This window comes from Scyliorhinus canicula, chromosome 18 (assembly GCF_902713615.1).
Source record: "Scyliorhinus canicula chromosome 18, sScyCan1.1, whole genome shotgun sequence".
In the NCBI taxonomy this organism is placed as follows: domain Eukaryota; kingdom Metazoa; phylum Chordata; class Chondrichthyes; order Carcharhiniformes; family Scyliorhinidae; genus Scyliorhinus; species Scyliorhinus canicula.
Genome location: NC_052163.1, coordinates 69,533,162 through 69,555,702, shown reverse-complemented (window position 1 = coordinate 69,555,702; position 22,541 = coordinate 69,533,162). Strand labels below are relative to the sequence as shown.

The 22,541-nt window shown below is 46.9% G+C and overlaps 1 protein-coding gene across 1 annotated transcript in view; it reads left to right on the top strand.

The window, feature by feature from the left end:
* LOC119952857 (growth factor receptor-bound protein 2) overlaps positions 1-22,226 on the top strand; it is a 195,323-nt gene extending 173,097 nt beyond the window's left edge. Inside the window, exons 3-5 of the mRNA XM_038776415.1 lie at positions 8,376-8,498; positions 14,164-14,332; positions 18,001-22,226. Of these exons, the coding sequence (XP_038632343.1) occupies positions 8,376-8,498; positions 14,164-14,332; positions 18,001-18,186 (478 nt within the window). The 3' untranslated portion in view covers positions 18,187-22,226. The remainder of the gene's footprint in view (positions 1-8,375; positions 8,499-14,163; positions 14,333-18,000) is intronic.
* Positions 22,227-22,541: the final 315 nt, after the last annotated feature.

The following is a 22,541-nucleotide window of genomic DNA, read 5'->3' as shown; positions in this document are numbered from 1 at the left end:
CCCTCAGCCTTTCCTCACAAGATCTTCCCTCCATACCAGGCAGCATCCTGGTAAATCTCCTCTGCACCCTTTCCAATGCTTCCACACCCTTCCTATAATGCGGCGACCAGAACTGCACGCAATACTCCAAATGCAGCCGCAGCAGAGTTTTGTACAGCTGCAACATGACCTCATTGCTCCGAAACTCAATCCCTGCACCAATAAAAACGAATACACCGTACGCCTTCTTAACAACCCGATCAACCTGGGTGGCAACTTTCAGGGATCTATGTACATGGACACCGAAATCTCTCTGCTCATCCACACTACCAAGAATCTTACCATTAGCCCAGTACTCTTTATGCCTGTTACTCCTTCCAAAATGAATCACCTCACACTTTTCTGCATTAAACTCCATTTGCCACCTCTCAGCCCAGCTCTGCAGCTTATCTATGTCCCTCTGTAACCTGCAACATCCTTCCGCACTGTCCACAACTCCACCGACTTTAGTGTCACCTGCAAATTTACTCCCCCATCCTTCTATGCCATCCTCCAGGTCATTTATAAAAATGACAAACAGCAGTGGCCCCAAAACAGATCCTTGTGGTACACCACTAGTAACTGAACTCCAGGCTGAGCATTTCCCATCAACCACCACCCTTTGTCTTCTTCCAGCGAGCCACTTTCTGATCCAAATTGCTAAATCACCCTGAATCCCATGCCTCCGTATTTTCTGCAATAGCCTACCGTGGGGAACATTATCGAACGCTTTACTGAAATCCATATACACCACATCAACTGCTTTACCCTCGTCCACCTGTTTGGGCACCTTCTCAAAGAACTCAATAAGGTTTGTGAGGCACGACCTATCCGTCACAAAACCATGTTGACTATCCCTAATCAAATTATTCCTTTCTAGATGATTATAAATCCTATCTCTTATAAACCTTTCCAAGACTTTGCCCACAACTGAAGTGAGGCTCACTGGTCTATAGTTACCGGGGTTGTCTCTACTCCCCTTCTTGAACAAGGGGACAACATTTGCTATCCTCCAGTCTTCTGGCACTATTCCTATACACAATGACGCCATAAAGATCAAAGCCAAAGGCTCAGCAATCTCCTGCCTAGCTTCCCAGAGAATCCTAGGATAAATCCCATCCGGCCCAGTGGACTTATCTATTTTCACACTTTCCAAAATTGCTAACACCTCCTCCTTATGAACCTCAAGCCCTACTAGTCTGGTAGCCGTATCTCCGTATTCTCCTCGACAACATTGTCTTTTTCCTGCGTGAATACTGATGAAAAATATTCATTTAGCACCTCTCCTATCTCCTCGGGCTCCACACACAACATTCCACTGCTGTCCTTGACTGGCCCTACTCTTACCCTAGTCATTCTTTTATTCCTGACATATCTATAGAAAGCTTTAGGGTTATCCTTGATCCTACCTGCCAAAGACTTCTCATGTCCCCTCCTGGCTCTTCTTAGCTCTCTCTTTAGGTCCTTCCCAGCTAACTTGTAACTCTCGAGCGCCCTAACTGAACCTTCACTTCTCATCTTTACATAAGCATCCTTCTTCCTCTTGACAAGTGATTCAACTACTTTAGTAAACCATGGTTCCCTCGCTCGGCCACTTCCTCCCTGCCTGACAGGTACATACTTATCAAGGACACGCAGTAGCTGTTCAATTGTGCCCATCCCCTGCAGTTTCCTTCCCCATCCAATGCATCCTAAGTCTTGCCTCATCGCATCATAATTGCCTTTCCCCCAGATATAACTCTTGCCCTGCTGTATATACCTATCCGTTTCCATCGCTAAAGTAAACGTAACTGAATTGTGGCCATTATCACCAAAGTGCTCACCTACCTCCAAATTTAGCACCTGTCCTAGTTCATTACCCAGTACCAAATCGAATGTGGGCTCGCCTCTTGTTGGCCTATCTACATACTGTGTCAGGAAACCCTCTTGCACACGTTGGACAAAAACGGATCCATCTAAAGTACTCGAACGATAGCATTTCCAGTCAATATTTGGAAAGTTGAAGTCCCCCGTAACAACTACTCTGTTACTTTCGCTCCTATCCAGAATCACCTTTGCAATCCTTTCCTCCACACCTCTGGAACTTTTCGGAGGCCGATAGGAAACTCCCAACAGGGTGACCTCTCCTTTCCTGTTTCTAACCTCAGCCCATACTACCTCAGAAGACGAGTCCTCATCAAACATCCTTCCTGCCACCATAATACTGTCCTTGACTAACAATGCCACCCCTCCCCCTCTTTTACCACCTTCCCTGAGCTTACTGAAATATCTAAAACCCGGAACCTGCAACAACCATTCCTGTCCCTGCTCCAGCCATGTTATTATCATAGAATTTACAATGCAGAAGGAGGCCATTCGGCCCATCGAGTCTGCACCGGCTCTTGGAAAGAGCACCCTACCCAAAGTCAACACCTCCACCCTATCCCCATAACCCAGTAACCCCACCCAACACTAAGGGCAATTTTGGACACTAAGGGCAATTTATCATGGCCAATCCACCTAACCTGCACATCTTTGGACTGTGGGAGGAAACCGGAGCACCCGGAGGAAACCCACGCACACACTGGGAGGATGTACAGACTCCGCACAGACAGTGACCTAGGCTGGAATCGAACCTGGGACCCTGGAGTTGTGAAGCAATTGTGCTATCCACAATGCTACCGTGCTGCCCTTATGTCTCCAAAATGGCCACAACATCGAAGTCCTAGGTACCAAACCATGCTGCAAGTTCACCCACCTTATTCCGGATGCCCCTGGCGTTGAAGTAAACACACTTTAAACCACCTTCCTGTCTGCCGGTACACTCCTGCAACCATGAAACCTTACTCATGACCTCACCACTCTCAACCTCCTGTATACTGGAGCTACAATTCCGGTTCCCATCCACCTGCTGAATTAGTTTAAACCCTCCCGAAGAGCATTAGCAAATTTCCCCTCCCAGGATATTGGTACCCCTCTAGTCCAGGTGTAGACAATCCTGTTTGTAGAGGTACCACCTACCCCAGAATGAGCCCCAATTATCCAGGTATCTGAAACCCTCCCTCCTGCACCGCGTGTCCAACTGCTCTCTCTCCCTATTCCTCGTCTCGCATGCACGTGGCATAGGTAACAACCCAGAGATAATAACTCTGTTTGTTCTAGTTCTAAGCTTCCACCCGAGATCCCTGAATTCCTGCCTTACATCCCTATCCCTTTTCCTACCTATGTCGTTGGTGCCTATGTGGACCACGACTTGGGGCTGCTCCCCCTCCCCCTTCAGGATCCCGAAAACATGATCCGAGACATCACAGACCCTGGCACCTGGGAGGCAACACACCAACAGCGAGTCTCCCTCGTTCCCACAGAATCTCCTATCTATCCCCCTAACTATGAAGCCTCCAATGCCTAATGCTCTGCCCCTCTCCCCCCCCCCCCCCCCCCCCCCCTCTTCCCTTCTGAGCAAGAAGGACAGACTCTGTGCCAGAGACCTGTACTGGTATCCAAAGCGGTATACTTGTTACTAAGGGGAACGGCCACAAGGGATCCCTGTACTGACTGCTTCCTCCCAGCCCCTCTCACCGTCACCCATCTATCTTCATTCTTCAGAGTAACTGCATCCCTGAAGCTTCTGTCTATGACCACCTCTGCCTCCCGAACGATCCGTAGTTCATCCAACTCAAGGGTGGAGGGATCAGTCACCAGGGGGCACAGGTTTAAGATCCGTGGGGCAAAGTTTAGAGGAGATGTCAGGCAGTTCTTTTACGCAGAGGGTGGTGAGTGCCTGGAACGCATTGCCCGGGGAGGTTGTGGAAGCAGATACATGAACGGCATTCAAAAGGCATCTTGACAAACACATGGATAGGATGATGGGTATAGAGGGATACGATACAAAGAAGTGCTGAGGGTTTTGGCAAAGGTTAGCATCATGACCGGTACAAGCTTGGAGGGCCAAAGTGCCGTATTGTTCTTGTTCTTGGCTGGCAGCCCCAGGGGACACAGTCTGAGAATAAGGGGCAGGTCATTGGGGGGTGGTGAATCTTGGAATTCTCTGCCTCAGAGGGCTGCAAAAGGTCAGTCATTGAGTATGTTCATGACTGAGATCGGTGGTTTTCTACAAATAAAAACATCAAGGGATACATTGCTAGTTCAGAAAAATGGTGTTAAATAGAAGATCAGTCACAATCTCATCTGGTGGAGCGGTCTCAAAGCTGTGAATAGTCGACTCATTTTTTATTTTCTCATGTACTGCTTCAAACTTGCTGACAGGCAACCATCATTCTTCGTGGGGAGGTCAGATGTTCAAGATGTGGCATCAGTTGGCTGGTTATACAATAGTTCCTGTACTCTACTTGCAGGCTGGTGTACAGATGGTGTCGATGCACTGTGCTCGGCCTGAAGATAAGCTGAAACCAACTGATATCCAGATTGAGGAGAATTGACATAACCAGCCCTGGCACATTGGTCTCTGTGGATTTGAGCAAAGCATTCAAATCCCAGGGACAGAGATAAAAAATAAGAATGTTCAATTGAGCCCTTTCAACTATTGGGTGAGAGTTTCAAAAAAAATGATCGGATAAGACAGTGAAGCAGACCAAGCCAACAGAGATAATTCAATGTAAGGCGAGTAGGATGCTGGCGCATCAGCTTCGTAAGCGCGACGCGGCCAGCGGATAGGGGAGGCAATGTGGTGCGAAGGGGGGTGGACATTAATGGGGTCTTCAGGGACTTTTATGGGGGATTGTACCGGTCTGAGCCCCCGGTTGGGAGGGGGGGATGGGGCGCTTTTTGGACAGGCTGAGATTTCCGAAGGTGGAGGAGGGGCTGGGGGCGCCGATTGAGCTGGAGGAGCTGGTCAAAGGGATAGATAGCATGCAGTCGGGGAAGGCGCCGGGGACTGATGGGTTTCCGGTCGAATTTTACAAAATGTATGCAGACCTGCTGGGCCCCTGTTGGTTAGGACCTTTAACGAGGCTTTGCCCCCGACTATGTCACGGGCGCTGATTTCCTTGATCCTTAAACGGGACAAGGACCCCCTGCAGTGTGGATCATATAGGCCGATCACGTTGTTAAATGTGGATGCCAAGCTGTTGGCGTAGATCTTGGCTACAAGGATAGAGGACTGTGTGCCGGGGGTCATTCATGAGGACCAGACAGGGTTTGTGAAGGGAAGGCAGCAGAACAGCAATATACGTAGGCTTCTGAATGTTATCATGATGCCGGCGGTATAAGGGGAGGCGGAGATAGTGGTAGCAATAGACGCGGAGAAGGCCTTTGATAGGTTTGAGTGGGGGTACTTGTGGGAGGTGCTGGAAAGGTTCGGGGAGGGGGTTGTCAGTTGGGTGAGGCTGTTATATGAGGCCCCGATGGTGAGCGTAGCCACAAATAGGAGGAGATTGGAGTACTTTCGGTTGTACCGGGGGATGAGACAGGGGTGTCCCCTGTCCCCCTTGCTCTTTGCGTCGGTAATTGAGCCCCTGGCCATGGCGTTGAGGGAGTCGGGGAATTGGAGGGGTCTGGTGCGGGGCGGGGAGGAGCACCAAGTGTCACTCTACGCAGATGACTTGCTGTATGTGGCGGACCCAGTGGGGGGAATGCCGGAGGTGATGAAGATCCCTAGGGAATTTGGGGACTTTTCTGGGTATAAGCTCAACCTGGGTAAGAGTGAGCTGTTCGTCGTGCACCCGGGGAATCAAGAGGAGGGGATTGGTAGGCTCCCAGTGAAAAGGGCAGGGAGGAGCTTTCGGTACCTGGGAGTCCAGGTGGCTAGGAGCTGGGGGGCCCTTCACAAACTTAACCTCACTAGGCTGGTGGAGAAAATGGAGGAGGAGTTTAAAAGATGGGACATGTTGCCGCTGTCGCTGGCAGGCAGGGTGCAGTCCGTCAAGATGACGGTGCTCCCGAGGTTTTTGTTCCTGTTCCAGTGCCTTCCCATCCTTATCCCGAAGGCCTTTTTTAGGAGGGTCAACAGGAGTATCACGGGATTTGTATGGGCGCATGGGACTCCGAGGGTGAGAAGGGTGTTTTTGGAGCGGGGCAGGGATATGGGGGGGGCTGGCGTTGCCCAACCTCTGTGAGTACTATTGGGCTGCCAACGCAGCGATGGTGCGTAAGTGGGTAATGGACGGGGCAGGGGCAGCATGGAAGAGGATGGAGATGGCGTCCTGCGTGGACACGAGCCTGGAGGCGCTGGTAACGGCGCCGTTGCCGCTCCCTCCAACGAGGTCTCCAACGAGGTACACCACGAGCCCGGTGGTGGCGGCTACCCTCAAAATTTGGGGGCAATGGAGACGGCACAGGGGGGAGGTGGGGTGCTCAATGGAGTCCCCGATATGGGGGAACCACCGGTTTGTTCCAGGGAGCATCGATGGCAGGTTTCTTGGCTGGCACAGGGTAGGTATTAGGAGGTTGAGGGACCTGTTTGTGGATGGGAGTTTCGCAAGCCTGGGTGAGTTAGAGGGGAAGTTTGGGCTCCCCCCGGGGAACATGTTTAGGTACATGCAGGTTAGGGTGTTTGCCAGGCGGCAGGTGGAGATGTTCCCTCTGCTGCCCCCACGTGGGGTTCGGGACAGGGTGCTCTCAGGGGTGTGGGTTGGAGGGAGTGGATTTCGGACATGTACCACGTCATGCAGGAGGTGGATGAGGCCTCGGTGGGGGAGCTGAAGGGTAAATGGGAAGAGGAGCTGGGTGTGGAGATTGAGGAGGGGACGTGGGCCGATTCCACTGGAGAGTGTGAATTCCTCCTCTTCCTGTGCGAAGCTTAGCCTCATACAGTTCAAGGTGCTGCACAGGGCCCACATGACCGGGACGAGTATGAGTAGGTTTTTCAGGGGCGAAGACAGGTGTGCTAGGTGCACGGGGAGCCCAGCGAACCACGCCCATATGTTTTGGGCATGCCCAGCGCTGGGGGAGTTTTGGAAGGGGGTAGCAAGGACGGTGTCGAGGGTGGTAGGGTCCAGGGTCAAGCCAGGCTGGGAACTCGCAATTTTTGGGGTTGCAGTGGAGCCGGGAGTGCAGGAGGCGAAAGAGGCCGATGTTCTGGCCTTTGCGTCCCTAGTAGCCCGGCGTAGGATTTTGCTTCAATGGAAGGATGCGAGGCCCCCAAGCGTGGAGGCCTGGATCAATGATATGGCGGGGTGCATCAAATTGGAGAGGGTGAAATTTGCCCCGAGGGGATCAGTACAGGGGTTCTTTCGGCGGTGGCAGCCTTTCCTGGACTTCCTGGCAGAACGGTAGGAAAATAGGCCGGCAGCAGCAGCATCCCCGGACGGAGGGAGGGAGAGGGGGGAGGGAGGGAGGGGGGGAGGGAGCGGCTTTGTTGCGGGGGAAGGGAGAAATGTGTATATTGAATATGCCAGGTGCTTATCTATTTCTTTTTTGTAGTTACTGGGGGGGGGGGGGGGGGGGGGGGGTTGGTTTTGGGGGTTATTGTGTTTTTTTCTTATTTTTGTTGTTGTTAATAGTTTTCTTGTTGTTATTTTATGTTTTTGATATGTTTTTGAACATCTTAATAAAAATTGTTTTTAAAAAAAAGAGATAATTCAATGTGTTTGTGGAAGGAGTGAGGAGTCCTGTTAGCAGGTGGTTGCTATCACAAAGTAGGATGAACCAAGTCCAGTAAAATTGATTTTCTGCCTCCGCTCATCCACTGCTGACTCTTATCCAATGCCTTTGTTACCTCTAGACTTGACTATTCTGATCTTGTCCTGACATCTGTTGTAATATAGAATCCCTACAGTGCAGAAGGAGGCCATTCGCCCCATTGAGCCTGCACTGACCCTCCGAAATAGCACACTACTTGGGTCCAGTTCCCACTCTATCCCCGTAACCTGCACAACTTTGGACACAATGGGACATAACCATGGTTAATTCACCTTACCTGTGTAGATAAGAAGAGTTCCAAAACTTTGACCCAGCTACAGTGAAGGAATATTTCCAAGTCAGCATGGTATGTGGCTTGGAGGGGAACCTGGTGATGTGCCTGTGTTTGTTGCACTTGCTCTCTAGGTGCTGTCAAATGGGTTCTGGTGAGTTGCTCAGGTGTGTCTTGTAGATATAATCTTCTCAGATTTTCATTGCTCAAAAATTGGAGACCCATCAATTGCCTTCAACTGTTTGGGCATTAAGAACTCAAATCCCTCTACTTCCCTCCCTCCTTAATCAGATTGTTCCTTAAAACCTCACAGCTGCTGGCCACCTATCCTAATGCCTTTGTTCTTTAGCCAATTTGTGTCACTTAATTGTGTCTCTGAAGCACCTGGACAATTGTAGTATAAATATGAATAGTTCTGATAATTTGGGTGAGAGTTAGTACTTGCACCTTCCAGCCTGGCATTTAGGACTGGGCACGAAAGTGACTTTCCACTGTTTCCTTTCTACAGATGGTTCTTTGGGAAAATCTCCAGAGCAAAAGCAGAGGAGCTGCTCAGCAAACAGAGGCACGATGGAGCCTTCCTCATACGGGAAAGTGAAAGTGCACCTGGAGACTTCTCGCTCTCAGTCAAGTGAGTATCAGCAGGCATCAAGGGTCCAAGAAGAGAGCCCCCCTCTTTCCCACACCCCACTCCGCCACATGCACACTCATCGGCAGGATGTCTTCTATTTGAGTCTGAAAAGATAGGAGAGGTCTTGAACAAGTATTTTTCTTCAGTATTTACAAACAAGAGGGGCCATATTGTTGGAGAGGACAGTGTGAAACAGACTGATAAGCTCGAGGAGATACTTGTCAGGAAGGGAGATGTGTTGGGCATTTTGAAAAACCTGAGGATAGACAAGTCTTCCGGGCCTGACGGGATATATCCAAGGATTCTATGGGAAGCAAGAAATTAAATTGCAGAGCCGTTGGCAATGATCTTTTTGTCCTCGCTGTCAACAGGGGTGGTACCAGAGGATTGGAGAGTGGCAAATGTCGTGCCCCTGTTCAAAAAAGGGAATAGGGATAAGCCTGGGAATTACAGGCCAGTTAGTCTTACTTCGGTGGTAGGCAAAGTAATGGAAAGGGTACTGAGGGATAGGATTTCTGAGCATCTGGAAAGACACTGCTTGATTAGGGATAGTCAGCACGGATTTGTGAGGGGTAGGTCTTGCCTTACAAGTCTTATTGACTTATTTGAGGAGGTGACCAAGCATGTGGATGAAGGTAAAGCAGTGGATGTAGTGTACATGGATTTTAGTAAGGCATTTGATAAGGTTCCCCATTGTAGGCTTGTGCAGAAAGTAAGGAGGCATGGGATAGTGGGAAATTTGGCCAGTTGAATAACAAACTGGCTAACCGATAGAAGACAGAGAGTGGTGGTGGATGGCAAATATTCAGCCTGGAGCCCAGTTATCAGTGGCGTACCGCAGGGATCAGTTCTGGGTCCTCTGCTGTTTGTGATTTTCATTAACGACTTGGATGAGGGAGTGAAGGGTGGGTCAGTAAATTTGCAGATGATACGAAGATTGGTGGAGTTGTGGATAGTGAGGAGGGCTGTTGTCGGCTTCAAAGAGACATAGATGGAATGCAGAGCTGGGCTGAGAGAAGTGGCAGATGGAGTTTTAACCCTGACAAGTGTGAGGTTGTCCATTTGGAAGGACAAATATGAATGCGGAATACAGGGTTAACGGTAGGGTTCTTGGCAATGTGGAGGAGCAGAGAGATCTTGGGGTCTATGTTCATAGATCTTTGAAAGTTGCCACTCAAGCGGATAGAGCTGTGAAGAAGGCCTATGGTGTGCTAGCGTTCATTAGCAGAGGGATTTAATTTAAGAGCCGTGAGGTGATGATGCAGCTGAACAAAACCTTGGTCAGGCCACATTTGGAATACTGTGTGCAGTTCTGGTCGCCTCATTTTAGGAAGGATGTGGAAGCTTTGGAAAAGGTGCAAAGGAGATTTACCAGGATGTTGCCTGGAATGGAGAGTAGGTCATACGAGGAAAGGTTGAGGGTGCTAGGCCTTTTCTCATTAGAACGGAGAAGGATGAGGGGCGACTTGATAGAGGTTTATAAGATGATCAGGGGAATAGATAGAGTAGACAGTCAGAGACTTTTTCCCCGGGGACATAAATTTAAGATAAATGGTGGAAGATATAGAGGGGATATCAGAGGTAGGTTCTTTACCCAGAGAGTAGTGGGGACATGGAATGCACTGCCTGTGGAAGTAGTTGAGTCGGAAACGTTAGGGACCTTCAAGCGGCTATTGGATAGGTACATGGATTAGGGTAGAATAATGGAGTGTAGATTAACTTCTTCTTCAGGGCAGCACGGTAGCATTGTGGATAGCACAATTGCTTCACAGCTCCAGGGTCCCAAGTTCGATTTCGACTTGGGTCACTGTCTGTGTGGAGTCTGCACATCCTCCCCGTGTGTGCGTGGGTTTCCTCCGGGTACTCCGGTTACCTCCCACAGTCCAAAGATGTGCAGGTTGGGTGGATTGGCCATGAAAAATTGCCCTTAGTGTCCAAAATTCTATGATTAACCTAGGACAAAAGTTCGACACAACATCGTGGGCCGAAGGGCCTGTTCTGTGCTGTATTTCTCTATCAATTTGAACCATAGGACGAGGCCACTTGGCTCCTTGAGTCTGGCTCGTCTTTCAATATGACCATATCTGATCATCTACCTCAATGCCACTTTCCTGCCATCTTGTTCTTGAATGTACTCAATCACTGAACATCTGCAGCTCCCTGCGGTTGAGATTCACAACTCGCTGAGGAAAAAAAATTATTTTAATCTCGTTTCCTAAATGGCAGATTCCATATACTTCGACTGTGCAAGCTGGGGCTTCAGCCTCTCGACATTTATCCTGTCGTGCCTTTGAAAAACAATTTAAAAATTATCTCTAGCTCTGCAAAGGACAGCTGCTTTCATTCTGACCAGTTATTGAACAATGGTGTGGTAATGGATTGAACCGCTTTCAGTGGGACTGGGTTTGATACAAATGGGTACTTCTCTCTAATCATATGGTGTTGTCTGATTAAAGATAGAATTTGGATTTTCTTGGCACATGCAGTTAGTTTTAGCTTCTCCTGGAGGTATGGGACAACTCTGTGAGAACATCTTGGAATAAGTGAAGTCTCCTTATGTACTGCTCCTAAATATAACCTGCAGCCCTGTCATCCTTCACTATTGGGTGGGTGACAGTTTCTTATGCATAGTCCTTCTATTTGCTCCTCTTCTTCGCAGATTAGGATTCCTAGAAGGATGTACCTGTTAAACAATTGGAAGGCCTTGAACAGAGATACAGATTAAAGTACATTAGCAAGAGTCGCGTGGTGGATTAAATGGCCTCAGTCTTTCTGTAAGATTCCATGTGCGGAGAACCAAGTTTCTGGGGCCAAGGGCTTTTATTCATTTTGATACAATACTTTATGGAAATGTAAAAAATACAGTTGTCCTGGTGTGTCTCATTTCATCTCTTTTTAACCAACCCTAATGTGAGAGTTTGAATCATTGTACAGTATTCCGTGGCTCAAACTGAATTACTCTTCCAACCGCCATCATTGTGACTCCCTTGAACAACCTGCAGAGCCACGAACATCACTGTCTCAAATCTGCAAGCTGACTGCACAAGTCTGGGGAGTTTTGAATGTTATTTCTGCAGACATTGGGCCTGCAATTTGGAACGGTAGTTCACTGTTGCCCCCTAACTGTGAGAACAGTACTGCAGCTGTGAAGGCCACTTGTGTTGTATTTGAAAATGTTTAATTGCAGACATTTTCTCAGAAATAAAAGCCCCAATAATAGAGGAATTGATCAATGAACATTGAAACTGGAGCAGCAGTGAAATGAGCTATATTGGGCTTGGTGCTTCTTGGCTAAGGGATAGAGTAGGGCATGTTTGGGCCGGTCTGTTCAAACCAAGAAATTTCAAGGGAGTGAAGTGGCTACAGGCCAATGAGAACAGTTGTGATGCTCCCCATGATTAAATACCCTTGCAGTTACCATCTCTTGTGCGAAGATTTGCCACTTGGCCAGTGTGCTACAGGGTGTCCTGCCCAGCTGAACGATAGCCTGTGCCTTCGAGAGCAGAGCAGAAAGTGGAAAATTGACCGTGGATATCTAAGGAAATAAGGGAGAGTATCAAATTGAAGGAAAAAGCATATAAAGTGGCAAAGATTGCTGGGAGATTAGAGGACTGGGAAATCTTTAGGGGGCAACAGAAAGCTACTAAAAAAGCTATAAAGAAGAGTAAGATAGAGTATGAGAGTAAACTTGCTCAGAATATAAAAACAGACAGTAAAAGCTTTTACAAATATATAAGACAAAAAAGAGTGGCTAAGGTAAATATTGGTCCTTTAGAGGATGAGAAGGGAGTTTTAATAATGGGAAATGAGGAAATGGCTGAGGAACTGAACAGGTTTTTTGGGTCGGTCTTCACAGTGGAAGACACAAATAACATGCCAGCGACTGATAGAAATGAGGCTATGACAGGTGAGGACCTTGAGAGGATTGTTATCACTAAGGAGGGAGTGATGGGCAAGCTAATGGGGCTAAAGGTAGACAAGTCTCCTGGCCCTGATGGAATGCATCCCAGAGTACTAAAAGAGATGGCTAGGGAAATTGCAGATGCACTAGTGATAATTTACCGAAATTCACTAGACTCTGGGGTGGTCCCAGTGGATTGGAAATTAGCAAACGTGACGCCACTGTTTAAAAAAGGAGGTAGGCAGAAAGCAGGAAATTATAGGCCAGTGAGTTTAACTTCGGTAATAGGGAAGATGCTGGAATCTATCATCAAGGAAGAAATTGCGAGGCATCTGGATAGAAATTGTCCCATTGGGCAGACGCAGCATGGGTTCGCAAAAGGCAGGTCATGCCTAACTAATTTAGTGGAATTTTTTGAGGACATTACCAGTGCAGTAGATAACGGGGAGCCGATGGATGTGGTATATCTGGATTTCCAGAAAGCCTTTGACAAGGTGCCACACAAAAGGTTGCTGCATAAGATAAAGATGCATGGCATTAAGGGTAAAGTAGTAGCATGGATAGAGGATTGGTTAATTAATAGAAAGCAAAGAGTTGGGATAAATGGGTGTTTCTCTGGTTGGCAATCAGTAGCTAGTGGTGTCCCTCAGGGATCCGTGTTGGGCCCACAATTGTTCACAATTTACATTGATGTTTTGGAGTTGGGGACCAAGGGCAATGTGTCCAAGTTTGCAGATGACACTAAGATGAGTGGTAAAGCGAAAAGTGCAGAGGATACTGGAAGTCTGCAGAGGGATTTGGATAGGTTAAGTGAATGGGCTCGGGTCTGGCAGATGGATTACAATGTTGACAAATGTGAGGTTATCCATTTTGGTAGGAATAACAGCAAACGGGATTATTATTTAAACGATAAAATATTAAAGCATGCCGCTGTTCAGAGAGACTTGGGTGTGCTAGTGCATGAGTCACAGAAGGTTGGTTTACAAGTGCAACAGGTGATTAAGAAGGCAAATGGAATTTTGTCCTTCATTGCTAGAGGGATGGAGTTTAAGACTAGGGAGGTTATGTTGCAATTGTATAAGGTGTTAGTGCGGCCACACCTGGAGTATTGTGTTCAGTTTTGGTCTCCTTACTTGAGAAAGGACATACTGGCGCTGGAGGGTGTGCAGAGGAGATTCACTAGGTTAATCCCAGAGCTGAAGGGGTTGGATTATGAGGAGAGGTTGAGTAGACTGGGACTGTACTCATTGGAATTTAGAAGGATGAGGGGGGATCTTATAGAAACATTTAAAATTATGAAGGGAATAGATAGGATAGATGCGGGGCAGGTTGTTTCCACTGGCGGGCGACAGCAGAACTAGGGGGCATAGCCTCAAATAAGGGGAAGTAGATTTAGGACTGAGTTTAGGAGGAACTTCTTCACCCAAAGGGTTGTGAATCTATGGAATTCCTTGCCCAGTGAAGCAGTTGAGGCTCCTTCATTACATGTTTTTAAGGTAAAGATAGATAGTTTTTTGAAGAATAAAGGGATTAAGGGTTATGGTGTTCGGGCCGGAAAGTGGAGCTGAGTCCACAAAAGATCAGCCATGATCTAATTGAATGGCGGAGCAGGCTCGATGGGCCAGATGGCCTACTCCTGCTCCTAGTTCTTATGTTCTTAAAAGGAGTAAAGTCATTAACAAAGCTGGATGTGGTTTTTATTGTGAAATTACCTTGTGAAGTTCCTTTTAAAAACAATTGTTTTCCTTTCTATGTTCCTTACAGGTTTGGGAATGATGTGCAGCATTTTAAAGTACTGCGTGATGGTGCAGGGAAATACTTCCTGTGGGTCGTAAAGTTTAACTCTCTGAATGAGCTGGTGGACTATCACAGATCAACATCTGTATCACGGAACCAACAGATCTTCCTGCGTGATATTGAGCAGGTCCCACAGGTGAGGAGAATGGCAAAAATGCACCGGATAAAGAACTGGAGTATTGTGTGCAGTTCTAGTCACCACATTATCAGAAGGATGTGGAAGCTTTGGAGCGAGAGCAAAGAAGGTTCACCAGGATGTTGCCTGGTCTTGAGGATGTTGGCTATGAGGAGAGATTGAATATACTAGGATTGTTTTCACTGGAAAGACTGAGGCGGAGGGGAGAACTGATAGAGGTCTATAAAATTATGAGAGGCATAGACAGGGTGGATAGTCAGAGGCTTTTCCAAGGCTGGAAGTGTTAATTACAAGGGGGCACAGGTTCAAGGTGAGAGGGGGAAAGTTTAAGGGAGATGTGCGGGTTAAGTTTTTCGCACAGTGATGGGTGCCTGGAACGCGTTGCCAGAAGATGTGGTGGAAGCAGGTACATTAGCAATATTTAAGAGGTATCTGGATGGGTACATGAATAAGGAGGAAATAGAGGGAACTGGACCGAGTAAGGGCAGAAGGTTTTGTTTTTAGCTCGGGCATCATAATCGGCATAGGCTTGGAGGGCCAAAAGGGCCTGTTCCTGTGTTGTACTTTTCTTTGTTCCTTGTACATAGGACTTTGAAGTGAGGGTGGGGTTTAGTCATGATAATCGTCGTGGTTGTTCACTGTTCCTGCTTGCAAACAATAACCACAGCAATTGTGGGCTCCTGAAGCCAGGCTATTGTGAACCATAAAGGTTCACTCACCTGACTAATGAGCTTTCCTGCTGTCCTAGCAATTGTAACTAGTATGTTTTTGCATGTCCAATGTGACCCAAGAGAGTTGTTGGATTTTACCTTTGAGTGAGACGGGAATAAGACGGGAGGGAAATGTGATAACTTTCTACCAAATATAGAATATAGATAGATTGGAAAGTTGGGTGGAGAAATGGCAGATGGAGTTCAATCCGGGAAAATGCGAGGTGATGCATTTTGGAAGATCCAATTCAAGAGCGAACTATACGGTAAATGAAAAAGCCCTGGGGGAAATTGATGTACAGAGAGATTGGGTGTTCAGGTCCATTGTACCCTGAAGGTGGCTGCGCAGGTGGATAGAGTGGTCAAGAAGGAATACGCCATGCTTTCCTTCATCGGAAGGGGTATTGAATACAAGAGTTGGCAGGTCATGTTACAGCTGTATAAGACTTTGGTTCGGCCACATTTGGAATGCTGCGTACAGTTCTAGTCACCACATTACCAAAAGGATGTGGATGCTTTGGAGAAGCACGGTAGCATAGTGGTTAGCACAATTGCTTCACAGCTCCAGGGTCCCAGGTTCGATTCCCGGCTTGGGTCACTGTCTGTGCGGAGTCTGCACGTTCTCCCCGTGTGTGTGTGGGTTTCCCCCGGGTGCTCCGGTTTCCTCCCACAGTCCAAAGATGTGCAGGATAGGTGGATTGGCCATGCTAAATTGCCCTTGGTGTCCAAAATTGCCCTCAGTGTTGGGAGGGGTTACTGGGTTATGGGGATACGGTGGAGTTGCGGGGTTGGGTAGGGTGCTCGTTCCAAGAGCTGGTGCAGACTCGATGGCCCAAATGGCCTCCTTCTGCACTGTAAATTCTATGAAAATTCTATAAGGTGCAGAGGAGGTTCACCAAGATGTTGCCTGATATGGAGGGCACTAGCTATGAAGAGAGTCGATTAGGATTATTTTCATTAGAAAGACAGAGGCTGAGGGGGACCTCATTGAGGTCTACAAAATTAAGGGCAGCACGGTAGCATTGTTGATAGCACAATTGCTTCACAGCTCCAGGGTCCCAGGTTCGATTCCGGCTTGGGTCACTGTCTGTGCGGAGTCTGCACATCCTCCCTGTGTGTGCGTGGGTTTCCTCCAGGTGTTCCGGTTTCCTCCCACAGTCCAAAGATGTGCAGATTAGGTGGATTGGCCATGCCAAATTGCCCTTAGTGTCCAAAATTGCCCTTAGTGTTGCCTAGGGTTACTCGGTTATGGGGATAGGGTGGAGGTGTTGACCTTGGGTAGGGTGCTCTTTCCAAGAGCCGGAGCAGACTCGATGGGCTGAATGGCCTCCTGCACTGTAAATTCTATGATAATCTATGAAAATCATGAGCGGTATAGACAGGGTGGATAGCAAGAAGCTTTTTCCCCAGAGTGGGGGACTCAGTTACCAAGGGGTCAGAGTTCAAGGTGAGAGTGGAAAAGTTTAAGGGAGATATGCGTGGAAAGTTCTTTAAGCAGAGGGTGGTTAGTGCCTGGACGCATTGCCGGTGAAGGTGGTAGAGGCGGGCACGATAGCGTCATTTAAGATGTAGTTAGACAGATACATGAATGGGCAGGGAACGGATCCTTGGAAAATAGGCAACAGTTTTAGATAGAGGATCTGGATCGGCGCAGGCTTGGAGGGCCAAAGGGCCTGTTCCTGTTCTGTAATTTTTATTTGTTCTTTGTTCAAAGTGGAGATTAACCCACCCTCTTTCCCAGTGGTCTGTGAGTGTACTGAATGGAGGGTGAAAAGCATGGGGAGCCCTGAGCATTTGTACACTAGTTTCTGTTCTTGGTATAGTCAAAACCAGGAATTTGAAGTGGGATTTAGGATATGTCTGACACAGAGAGAGGGCTGAGGAATTTTGATCCAATTATTTTAACATTTCATTTTTACATACAAATCCCTCCCTTTCTCGGTTTGATCCTCCAGAGCTACAACCCTCAGAATCTGTTAGATCTTCCAGATCTACAACCCACAGGATCTCAGATAGATCCTCCAGTTCTGGCTTCTTGAGCAATCGCCTATTTTAATCACTCCACCATCATCAGCCAAACATTCAGGGCACCAAGCTCTGGTATTTCCTCCCTGAACCACCCTCACTGTGTCCCTTTCCTCCACTAAGATGCTTTCCACTCCTGATACCTGGCTTAAAGTCCAGTCCAGGCTCTCAGTGCTACATGCTTTGGGAATTCCCAATCCAATTCCAGTTATCAGTCCACAGTGCAAAAAAAGGTGCCTGGTGAAAAATGGGAAGTGCTGCAATAGCCCAGTAGCTTCTGAGTTTGGTCTAAAATACATAGATAAGGCCAGGGAATCCATGCTATCTCTGCCCTGGGAATGTTTGGTGGAACAGTGTATATAGGGAGCTATATTCTAATCCATGCTATCCCTGCCCTGGGAATATTTGATGGAACAGTGTATATAGGGAACTGTATTCTAATCTGTCCTGCAGCTGCCATGGGAGTGTTTCATGGAACGGTTTGAACGCAATAGTACACTGTGAATACAAATTACTTCCCCACGTGATTTCAAGGGTTTGGAGCTAATTTTTACTCACCAGCTCAAGATGAAAAGTTGCTGAGCACTAACCAATTGAAACCAGCTCTCCAACAGGAGTGGTCAATCTGCATTGGATTGGGGGCATAGTGCATTGTCTGCTAGAGAGCAGAATAGCAAGGGCCTTTGCTGGTGCATGATATCCACAAGGGTCTTGGTTTGACAGGAGTGTGCCCCTTTGACTTTGTGCACTGTGGGGTCCAATGGCCCACAAGAGGAGTGGGAACCCCCAAATCATGGAATTGGGTGCCAGTGATTCCACTGAGGAACAGCCACCCCATCTCAGCAATCCTGAGATAGCTGCCTGCTTTCAGTACCTGGGCTGAAAAACTGTCTAGATAACTGTGTTTTTGTTCTCCTCCAAACCCCCAAACAGCAACCCACGTACGTGCAGGCACTTTTCGACTTTGACCCCCAGGAGGAAGGTGAACTCGGATTCCGTCGCGGCGACTTCATCCAGGTTCTTGACAACTCGGACCCCAATTGGTGGAAGGGCAGTTGCCACGGGCAGTCGGGCATGTTTCCCCGCAATTACGTTACCCCAGTCAACAGGAACATCTGATGGACAGCAGTGTTGATGCCTGAAAGCAGTCGCGGCTCCTCTGTGAACTTCGCAGTCTGTACGGAACTTCAAACTAGAGCGCCAAAACCAATTCTATGGGAAGGGAAACGGAAAATCTGAGTGGTTTCACCTAGATTTCTGCAGCTGCTTCTCCCAACCTGATCCCTCTTTTTCTCTCCTCCTCCTCCTATCCACCTCCTCTCTTCCCCCCCCCCCCCCCCCCCCCCCCCCCCTGTCAGTCTGTGCATGGGTTCCATTACTTTTAATCCTGTTGTAAAGTTTAAATGATTTTTTTTTCTATGCAAATATTGAATAATCTTATCAGAGATGTAACACAGACTAGAGATTAGTAACAACCCTTGCCTTGGGTCTTTTTAAAAGGAAAAAAATATCATTCTTGGCCTTGTGCGTTTTGGACACGGAATTCCTGCTTTATTTTTCTCCTCTCTTGTTTTTGTATAAATTATGTTAATTTAGCTTGTCCTTGGAAATAAACCTAAAGTTTCCTTTAGCAGTTTGCAGCTATAGGAATCATGTATAAATTGTCAAGATGACTTGTAATTTTACAGAATAACTTGAGGGCTTTTATCAACAGCATGTTCTTGGAGCTTATACGGGAGGTTGAGCTTCTGGTCTAAACGGTGTGTGGCTGAGCACTTTCTGAATTTTTCTCTTCATAGTGCCTTTTAATTTTGTTTTTTTGTTGTTGAATATATCAACGCAGACCCTCCAATTCACCATGATAGGTGTGTGCTGTGGTTATTTCATTCACACTGAGGAGCCACTGGACATCTATCCCATGATGGAGTTTGAATGTGAGATTGGACAAGGAGAATCCAGAGCTGTTTTTTCTATTCTGTGCCCATCGCTGCAAAACAGCCTTCTGCCCCCTTCATTTTCTACTGCAAGTTGGGGCTCTGATCGAGTTACAGAACCACTCTTATGGATTAACTCTGTTACATTTATAAGTCAGGGATGTGTTGTCAAGTCAGACTCTTGGTAGCACTGGAATGGGATTCAGTAACTGCCTGTTGAAGGCAGCAATGGGGGTGATTCCTCAGTCTCTTATGGCAGTGAATTTATGTTGTGTGGTCCCTGTGGCCATATTGCTATGCTGAGGCCTGGTGTCAAGTACTTTCTTTCTCCATTCAAGCTGTTTTTTTTTAACACTCAGTCCAGCTCACCCCTCCAACCAGATATGTATTTATATAAAGCAACGGTGTGATACTGAAGGGAATGTGCAGTTTCACCATGGACAATGGGAATTTGACTTTTATTTTGAACTGAACGCATTATCTGATGACATAACTGAGATATTCTAATTCATGAATTTTTAGAGCCGTCTTGCTGCTTTTCCTTAACTCCCCTCCTTCGTTGCTTGTTTCTATCACAACTGATCACTATTAATCCATTTCTTGGGCCTTTTTGCTTTAAGTAAAAGTGGGCACATGTCTCTCTGACTGATCATGCAGATTAGTTGGAACTGAACCAAGTTGACAAGTTATCGATGTTCAGGCCTGGTCGGTCACTGTAGTTCCAAGGATATGATGTATTTTACCACTCCTTGCGTTGGTAACCCCAGCCCAGTCAGTTTGCCAAAACCCCTGTCATCTTCAATCCTAGTATTTTGGGGGTTGGATGTTGTTGGCTGTCTGCATAATTCACTTCCCACTGTCCCGATAGTGTGGTTCTCAAGCTGACCACACCAATGACAATAGGTTCAGAGTGCCAGCAACCATGCAGCATCTGATTCTGGCAGCCTTGCAGTTGGCAACGTGGTGAATGTGTGGCAGGAGAGCAATATTTTGCTCTGGTTGAGTAGTGGGGTTGGGCTGATGGCCAAGCCACTCGTATAACATTTCTCAACTAAATGCCTCAGTGTTGGCAATGGATCTCGTGGGCTGATGTACTTCAACGTGAAGAGAATATGCAAGAAATCTGGATCGAAAAATCAGGACTATAGGATACATCGGTACAGAATGTACCAGCCCAGAGGAAGAGGAATTTCCACGGTACAAGACTGACGCCACAGCGAACAACACCCATTGCAAATAAGACGGAAGTTAGTACTTGCAGACCAATTCCTCAGAACCTTCTGCAGATAGGGCAGACTGGGGGAAAAAATTACAGACTCAAGTGGGTAACAGAATTCCACCAAAGGCAGCAACGGGTAGGTGGTTATCCTCAGTCAGCAGAGGCCTGGATTGAGACTGGCCCCAAAGATATGTGGTAGCTAAAGGCAATGTCCAATCAGTGTCCTGATATATGACTTGGGTTCTTGTGTGGCTAACTGTTGTCCTGTTGCTCACCACCCCTGTAAGCAATGTCATACATTGACATTAAAACCTATGGAATGAATTGCAGATTCTGTTTATTGCTGTTTGATTTCTGTTCAATATTGTTGATGTGCCCAGCTAGAAACACCATGTATGGTGCATGGGCAAGGAGACACCTGGCAAAGCACCAGTACAGTCCAGTCTCTTGTATGTTCACCTAAAGATGGTCAGCATTTTACTTGTTCTTGAAGGCAGAGCTGAGGTGGTGACCAACAACGAGGTAGTGATTGCTGCACCATTCAGCAGGAAACTGGGAGTTGACATGCTACTGTATCTCACAGTTCTCAAACATCATGTTTGGAAGCACAACAATTGGCATTGTTTTATTGGTCGGGTCTCGGTGTGGTGAGTGGAACTGGAACCACTGGTCAAGTCCTGGGTGGTTCAATCAAAGCGTCAGTTTTGGGATACACTGAATATGACTAATATTGAAACAGTTGAGCATTAAATCCATAGATTGGGTCTATTATTCTGTCCTTTGACTTCTGGGAGCTGGGTTCAGAGTTGTCCTGGACTCATCCTGAAAGGATATAATGTCACAACAGACTTTGGGCAATGTGACTCGATACAGAAAGCTATCCATAAAATATTCAACCCACTGATGCACCTGATATGGCTATCTGAGAATGTCTAATGCCGGCACTGTGCGTCTAATAGCAAGTAGTCTATTACCCAGCTACCTACCTATAACTTGAAATGTGTTTTGCCAAGCATTGTAACCAGTGGTGGAAATACAACCATTGATGTTAAACAAGAGTTCTGTGCATGAAAGGATTTAATTTTTTAGGTGCCTGAGCTTTGTGCAACACAACATCACTCTGACGGGTCTTGGCTCCCAGAGTCTGCTACAAATATCCTACTCATGACATGGAGAAGGTAAATTGTATCAGTCAGTACACGTCAACATTGCATAAAGCACTTTGTGATCTTAACTCTTCCTTCAAATTTTTTTCAAGCACCAGCAAATTGGCTGTATTTCCTGGTGTGACACCTGTTCCCATCACCCCTGCACCCCCAATGTTATACAATGACAGATCTGCGCACCCAGTACCGGACCCCAGCGTTATACAAGGAGGAACCTGTACCCACCAATACTGTACCCCAGTATTGTGCAGTGATAGATTCTCCCCACATTTGGTAAGATACTCTTTTACTGCTGGTCACAGTGTGAAGTGTGGGAAAAGTTCTGGTTGCAGGTGGCACAGTTCACAGATTGCTGCACAGTGAGAACTGTGTGTGGTAAGGAGGGGCAAATACTTGGAGCTGATCCTATCAACTAGTCAGACACCTGATCAACGGCTGGTGAGCCCAGCCATATGTTGGAGTCTGTGTGCAGGAAGTTTGACTGTAATGCAGTTTGATCTGAAATGGGGTTTTAGTTCTTGGAGTCCAGTTATATTTTTGTTTAAGTTCTGCCTTACACAGAGAAAATACTAAGAAATGATGAGACAAGCAAGTTTGAGCTTTCCTCTGCACACTGTCACCTAATCTATTGAACTGTGTGAAAGAGCATTTGGCACCTGGACCATTTGATTGTTTACTTTTTTGAATTGGTGTATATCATGAGCCTTGCAGACATTTCATGTATATATTAAAAAATCAATGTTAAAATGGAAAGGCCTGTGTACTTATCCCTTGATTCTCAATGCATTTGGTAGGTAGAAATTAACTGTGAATAATAAAATGCTGTGTATTCTTCATGAAGTAATGTAATTATTTTTTGTTGGTATATTTTTAGTTCTCTGCTCACTTTGTATCCCTCTCCTCATCACTTTCGACCACAAACATTGACTCCTTCCATCACTAGCATGCAGTGTCGAGCAGCAGTGTGTCCCATTTACAGATGCACCACAGCAACATCCTAAAGTTTATTCAGAAGCATCTGCCAAAACTAGGTCCAGAGGATAAAGGCAGCATGCACATGGGAATACCACCACCTTCAAGTTTCCCTCCAGTCACACACCATCCTGACTTTGAGCTATATCTCTGTTCCTGTCAAAATCTTGGAACTCTCTCCCT